Source organism: Lissotriton vulgaris, unplaced genomic scaffold (genome assembly GCF_964263255.1).
Source record: "Lissotriton vulgaris unplaced genomic scaffold, aLisVul1.2 SCAFFOLD_1032, whole genome shotgun sequence".
Taxonomy (NCBI): Eukaryota; Metazoa; Chordata; class Amphibia; order Caudata; family Salamandridae; genus Lissotriton; species Lissotriton vulgaris.
The window spans coordinates 713,049-720,545 of NW_028250077.1; the positions used below are offsets into that span (position 1 = coordinate 713,049).

Sequence of the window (7,497 nt, forward strand, 5' to 3'; positions counted from 1 at the left end):
GTGCTGAGGGAATACATAAACCAGCATCTAATGTGGACTGAGCTCCTGAGTAATGTAAATGTAAATGTATAGGCATTTATATAGCGCACTACTTACCCGGAGGGTCCCAAAGCGCTTCGACCGCTGCGAAACCCTTCCTGGCTTCCCTCAGAGATGGTCCCTTAATGGGTATCTCCAGGGTGAGACCAGGCATCCCCTGCGGTCTGGTGGGGCCGTTAGTGAAGATGAGGCAAGCTACTGCCCAGAGTTGCCGAGTGTGATCGCTGATCAGAGTGGGCACCGAGGCGAGAGAATTATCGAGTCCGCTGACCCTGGTCCAGAAACCTGCCGCGCCGGGAATCGAAGCCTGGTCCCGGGCCGTCCTCTGCTCTCGGGTCTGCCGCCTCTAACCAGTGAGCCACACTACTTCACTAGTGCTGCTCCAGGGCTTCCTACTGAGCTCGGAGAGGTTCTCTCTAGGTCAGGTGTGCTGAGGGAATACATACACCAGCATCTAATGTGGACTGAGCTCCTGAGTCACTGCTCCAGGGCTTCCTACTGAGCTCTGAGGGGTTCTCTCCAGGGCTGGTGTGCTGAGGGAATACATAAACCAGCATCTAATGTAGACTGAGCTCCTGAGTCACTGCTCCAGGGCTTCCTCCTGAGCTCTGAGAGGTTCTCTCCAGGTCTAGTGTGCTGAGGGAATACACAAACCAGCATCTAATGTGGACTGAGACTCAGAGTCACTGCTCCAGGGCTTCCTGCTGAGCTCTGAGAGGTTCTCTCCAGGTCTGGTGTGCTGAGGGAATAGATACACCAGCATCTAATGTGGACTGAGCTCCTGAGTCACTGCTCCAGGGCTTCCTACTGAGCTCTGAGAGGTTCTCTCCAGGTCTGGTGTGCTGAGGGAATAGATACACCAGCATCTAATGTGGACTGAGCTCCCGAGTCACTGCTCCAGGGCTTCCCACTGAGCTCTGAGGGGTTCTCTCCAGTCAGGTGTGCTGAGGGAATAGATACACCAGCATCTAATGTGGACTGAGCTCCCGAGTCACTGCTCCAGGGCTTCCCACTGAGCTCTTAGGGGTTCTCTCCAGGTCCGGTGAGTGGCACCCCTTGAAATGCATGGAGCTCTCTGTTGAAAGGGTTCATGCCCGGCTTTGTTTGAAGGTGAGAGTGGGACTGCAAGTGGTCCTGGCGAGCCCATGCCTGCTTTATGTCCACTGCAGCCCCCATCTGGGTCTTGAGGCGACTCACTCACACAAGCCCCCAGGACGTAAACGTGCCAGCGTAGGCCTAGTGACCCGGAAGTGACGTGGGTGACTGTTGACCTGTCTTTCATCTTCTCGTTCTAAAGAAAGGCACAGTTTGGCGAAAGGAAACTGAGCGGACAGGCCTCTTCCTGCAGAGCCTTGGACCAGGGCTGGATCACTCGATCACCGATACTGGCTTTCTTATTTTCCCAGAACGATTTACAGTATTTTTGTATTATTAACCCTGCATTTGTGTAGCACATGATGTTGACATAGATTAAAGGGTGTTTCCTGACACAAAGCACTGTCTGAGCAGTTGATTTATTGGGCCGTGTTTGGTTAGACTCTGGTAGGAGTCTCTCTCCCTCCTCCACCTCCCTGGTAAGCCTTGGGGTCTCTCCCTCCTCCGCCTCCCTGGTAAGCCTTGGGGTCTCTCTCCCTCCTCCACCTCCCTGGTAAGCCTTGGGGTCTCTCTCCCTCCTCCGCCTCCCTGGTAAGCCTTGTAGTCTCTCTCCCTCCACCACCTCCCTGGTGGAGTCTCTCTCCCTCCACCACCTCCCTGGTGGAGTCTCTCTCCCTCCACCACCTCCCTGGTGGAGTCTCTCTCCCTCCACCACCTCCCTGGTGGAGTCTCTCTCCCTCCACCACCTCCCTGGTGGAGTCTCTCTCCCTCCACCACCTCCCTGGTGGAGTCTCTCTCCCTCCTCTACCTCCCTGGTGGAGTCTCTCTCCCTCCTCCACCTCCCTGGTGGAGTCTCTCTCCCTCCTCCACCTCCCTGGTGGAGTCTCTCTCCCTCCTCCACCTCCCTCCTCCACCTCCCTGGTGGAGTCTCTCTCCCTCCTCCACCTCCCTGGTGGAGTCTCTCTCCCTCCTCCACCTCCCTGGTGGAGTCTCTCTCCCTCCTCCACCTCCCTGGGTAAGCCTTGGAGTCTCTCTCCCTCCTCCACCTCCCTGGGAAAGCCTTGGAGTCTCTCTACCTCCTCCACCTCCCTGGGTAAGCTTCGGAGTCTCTCTCCCTCCTCCCCCTCCCTGGGTAAGCCTTGGAGTCTCTCTCCCTCCTCCACTTCCCTGGGTAAGCTTCGGAGTCTCTCTCCCTCCTCCACCTCCCTGGGTAAGCCTTGGAGTCTCTCTCCCTCCTCCACCTCCCTGGTAAGCCTTGGAGTCTCTCTCCCTCCTCCACCTGACTGGGTAAGCCTTGAAGTCTCTCTCCCTCCACCTCCCTGGTAAGCCTTGGAGTCTCTCTCCCTCCTCCACCTCCCTGGTAAGCCTTGGAGTCACTCTCCCTCCTCCACCTCCCTGGGTAAGCCTTGGACTCTCTCCCTCCACCTCCCTGGTAAGCCTTTGAGTCTCTCTCCCTCCTCCACCTCCCTGGTAAGCCTTGGAGTCTCTCTCCCTCCACCCCTGGTGAGCCTTGGAGTCTCTCTCCCTCCACCCCTGGTGAGCCTTGGAGTCTCTCTCCCTCCACCCCTGGTGAGCCTTGTAGTCTCTCTCCCTCCTCCACCTCCCTGGGTAAGCCTTGGAGTCTCTCCCTCCTCCGCCTCCCTGGGTAAGCCTTGGGATCTCTCTCCCTTCTCCGCCTCCCTGGTAAGCCTTGGGGTCTCTCTCCCTCCTCCGCCTCCCTGGTAAGCATTGGAGTCTCTCTCCCTCCTCCTCCCTGGTAAGCCTTGGGGTCTCTCTCCCTCCTCCGCCTCCCTGGGTAAGCCTTGGGGTCTCTCTCCCTCCTCCGCCTCCCTGGTAAGCCTTGGGGTCTCTCTCCCTCCTCCGCCTCCCTGGTAAGCATTGGAGTCTCTCTCCCTCCTCCTCCCTGGTAAGCCTTGGGGTCTCTCTCCCTCCTCCGCCTCCCTGGTAAGCATTGGAGTCTCTCTCCCTCCTCCTCCCTGGTAAGCCTTGGGGTCTCTCTCCCTCCTCCGCCTCCCTGGGTAAGCCTTGGGGTCTCTCTCCCTCCTCCTCCTCCCTGGTAAGCATTGGAGTCTCTCTCCCTCCTCCTCCCTGGTAAGCCTTGGAGTCTCTCTCCCTCCTCCACCTCCCTGGTAAGCCTAGGCTGCCTGCCCTGCTGCCCTGCGAGGCAAGCGCCAACGGGGTGCACCAATGTTCGCTCTCCCAAGTCCTAATAGGTCAGCCCCAGGACACATGAGGGAACAGACTCAACCCCCCTCAACTGAGGTCCATTGAACCTGTGTGTCCCGCGTCTCCAATGGAGCCTGACAGCTTGCTTTTAATCACTTAAAAAATACTCCTTCCTTCACTCTGGCTTCTGGCTTCGCCTTGGCCATCTCCTCTCATCACTTTTTCCATTTTTTCCTCATTCTTATGTGATTTATTCCTATTCTTCCTTCTCCAATCCGTACACAACAAATCAACCCCTTTTCATCTAAGTTAAAGATGCTTGGTACTCCTATACTTCATCTCTCTTCGCTGTATTCATGCAATGCCATGTTTTCTCCTCACGTTCTGCACGTCTGATGAGCGTTTCCTTTTTATATTCCTTTTTTCTTTGGGAGCATACAAACTAAATGTATTTTTATGTATTTTTCCCCAATTTCTTAATATGGTTTCAAAATCGTGCTACTCGTCAAAAAAGCGCTTCAACACCCCATCAGGGGAAGCAAGCGCTATATAAATGCAAACCTTTTCCCCTCTTGTATCCCTCTATCCTTCTGAGTCCAAATAACTGACTAACCTACCCACCACTCAAACTACTTTTCATATTTCAACACTAATCCTTTATGGGATGCGGAGTAGCGTGCTACCGCTAAAAAAGCGCTTCAACACCCCATCAGGGGTAACAAGCGCTATATAAATGCAAACCTTTTCCCCTCTTCTATCCCTCCGCTATCCTTCTGAGTCCAAATAACTGACTAACCTACCCACCACTCAAACTACTTTTCATATTTCACTTTACTAATTCAACACTAATCCTTTATGGGATGCGGAGTTGCGTGCTACCGCTAAAAAAGCGCTTTGACGCCTCGTCAGAGGTAGTAAGCGCTATACAATTGCAATTCAATACAATTTATGTGGGACCCGCAGGGGGCCTTTGAACCCTGAACACCCAGACACACTGCATCTTCTATGAGCCTCCAGTAGTGTATTCACTGGTGAATCCTGATCACCCACACACACCCCTTGTGCTCTTCTGCAGCTTCCTGTATGGGGTGCGCTGCATGACTTGTCACCTCTGAACACTGTCACACAGAGCTCCCGCTCTCAGGCTGCCCCCCCTGATGGGGCTCACAGAGGGATTTGTGATCCCTGAATTTCCACAGACAAACCCTGTGACCTCCTTCACTTGCCACCCCCCCACATACACGCCCCCCCCCCCCCCCCCCACACACACACACACACACGCGCCCCTTGTGCTCTTCTGCAGCAGGTTCCTCAACGGAGCTCACAGCGGGACTTTAGAATCCACGAATGCCATCGCACATACCTTGTGCTCCTCGGCAGCCTCCTCTATTGGACTTGCCGAGTGAGTTTTGTGCTCCTTGGACTCCCGGCACACCAAACAGATCATCCTCTGATCCTCTGCACAGAACAGCAGCAGTGCCTGGTTATGTTTCTCGCACAGATTCTCCCCCGGGGGCTTCACGGGGGGCAGATGGAACTCTTTTAACATTTCCACCATGTTCCCCAGCTGTCTGTTGGGCCGGACGCTTTTCCCAGATACTTCCCTGCACTGTGGACAGGGGAAGTTTCCGTCTCTTCCCTTCCAGCAATGAGTGATGCAGGAGCGGCAGAAGTTGTGTCCACACTCTATGGACACCGGATCAGTGAAATATTCCAAACAGATGCAACAAGCGGCCTCTTCCTGGAGGTTCCCGAGCTGAGCTGCCGCCGCCATGATGCAGAAACGCAGGAAGGGAAGGTAAGTTTGGTTTCTCTCTTTATGGAGTGGGTGTGTCTGTGCGTCTGTCCCTCTCTGTGTGCAGTGGGCGTGTCTGTGCGTCTGTCCCTCCCTGTGTGCAGTGGGTGTGTCTGTGCGTCGGTCCCTCTCTGTGTGCAGTGGGTGTGTCTGTGCGTCTGTCCCTCCCTGTGTGCAGTGGATGTGTCTGTGCGTCTGTCCCTCTCTGTGTGCAGTGGGTGTGCCTGTGCGTCTGTCCCTCCCTGTGTGCAGTGGGTGTGTCTGCGACTGTCCCTCTCTGTGTGCAGTGGGTGTGTCTGTGCGTCTGTCCCTACCTGTGTGCAGTGGGTGTGTCTGTGCGTCTGTCCCTCCCTGTGTGCAGTGGGTGTGTCTGTGCGTCTGCCCCTCTCTGTGTGCAGTGAGTGTGTCTGTGCGTCTGGCCCTCTGTGCAGTGGATGTGTCTGTGCGTCTGTCCCTCTCTGTGTGCAGTGAATGTATCTGTGCGTCTGTCCCTCTCTGTGTGCAGTGGGTGTGTCTATGCGTCTGTCCCTCTCTGGCGGCGCTGGGACTTCCGGGTGCATGTTACAGGCACAGAGCAGAGAACTGCCTCCTCTCCTGCCTGTGATTTACCTCTGGAGTCGACGCCATTTACGCGTCATGTGGTTATATTTCCAGAATCTGTAGGTGTAGAAACTGGAGCGTGTAGATGAGTGTCTGTAAAATCCTCTGTGTTATTTTTGCCAATTCCGCAAGTTCGCTTTTTAAAATCTTTCAGGAATCTCATAAACGTTTCTAAAATACTTTCTAAAGTGCTTTCTTCCTGTATTTGTATTTTAATGTTTGTTTCAAAGGCTGAAAAATACCAACTTTTGTTCGTTTCTCAATGTTTTTACTGGCTTACCATAACATTGCTGGTCTGGCCGGTAAACTAGTAGTTTTGTGTGTAAGGGAAGAATATATTGCTGCCTGTTAGTGTCTGTTCTGTACAATACTATTGCCTGCGCTGTACCTGTTCTGTGAGTGAGGGAAGCTTGCACTGCTGATGCCCCGATGTACCTGCTCAGTGAGTGAGGAAAGATTGCATTCTTGATGCCCTGATGTACCTGTTCTGTGTGCGGGGGAAGCTTGCACTGTTGATGCCCTCATGTGCCTGCTCTGTGAGTGAGGGAAGCTTGCATTGCTGATGCCCTGATGTACCTTTTCTGTGAGTGATTGAAGCTTGCACTGCTGATGCCCTAATATACATATTTTGTAAGTGAGGGAAGCCTGCACTGCTGATGACCTGCTGTAACTGTTTTGAGATAGGAAAACTTGTACTGCTGCTACCATGTTGCAACGTGTTGTGAGGGGGAAGCTTGCACTGCTGATGTCCCTCTGTAACTGTTCTTTAAGTGAGGGAAGCTTACACTGATGATGACATGATTTATCTCTTCTGTGAGAGACAAGCTTAGACGCTGATCACCAGATGTACCTACTCTGTGAGTGAGGGAAGCCATCACTGCTGATGCCTAACATGCCTGCTCTGAGAGGGTCAGGCTTATACTGCTGATGCCCTGAGGTACCTATTCTACTAATAAGGGAAGCTTGCACTGTTCATGCCCTCATGTACATGTTCCATGAGAGGCAAGCTTAAACTGCTGATGGCCTGATGTACCTATTTTGTGAGTAAGGTAAGCTTGCACTGCTGATGCACAGCTGATGCACTGCTGTACCTGTTCCTTGAGTGAGGGAACCTTGCACTGTTGATGTACATGTTCTGTGTGTAAAGGAAGCTTACACTGCTGATGGCCCGATGTACCTGTTCTGTGAATGCAGGAAGCTTGCACAGTGGATGCCCTGATGAACCTGTCCTGTGAGGTAAGCGTGCACTGATGATGTTCTGAAGTTCTTGATCTGTGAGCGAGGGAAGCTTGCACAGGTTTTTTTTTGCTCTCTAATACTGCTGCTCTCTACTGAAGACGGGCTCAACCCAGAACCACGTGTCTAGAGATATACAGCAATGTCTGCTCAACTTTGGTGAAACACTCAGGCTAATTTTGAAGTAGGTTTCAACTGTGTACTGCATTTACCAGGATGCAAAGGGGCAAACTGTGCTGGGACTGTGAGGCAGTGTGCTCCCAACCCCCTTTCGGCTGATGCCCTGATTGACCTGTTCTGTGAGAGACATGGTTAGACTCTGATCCCCTGATGTACCTTTTCTGTGAGTAAGGGCAGCCTGTACTGCTTATGCCCTGATGTACCTGCGCTTTTAGTGGTAAGCTTAGCCTGGTCATATCCTTATGTACCTGTTCTGTGAGTGAGGGCAGCCTGTACTGCTGATGCCCTGATGTACCTCCGCTGTAAGTGGTAAGCTTAGACTGGTGATGTCCTTATGTACCTGTTCTGTGAGTAAGGGCAGCCTGTACTGCTTATGCCCTGATGTA

The 7,497-nt window shown here is 53.3% G+C and overlaps 1 protein-coding gene across 1 annotated transcript in view; it reads right to left on the reverse strand.

The window, feature by feature from the left end:
- The window catches only part of LOC147663379 (E3 ubiquitin-protein ligase TRIM39-like), a 209,826-nt gene extending 204,708 nt beyond the window's left edge, over window positions 1–5,118 (reverse strand). The window contains exon 1 of the mRNA XM_086950483.1: window positions 4,664–5,118. Within this exon, the coding sequence (XP_086806609.1) occupies window positions 4,664–5,074 (411 nt within the window). The 5' untranslated portion in view covers window positions 5,075–5,118. The remainder of the gene's footprint in view (window positions 1–4,663) is intronic.
- Between the last annotated feature and the right edge of the window lie 2,379 nt (window positions 5,119–7,497).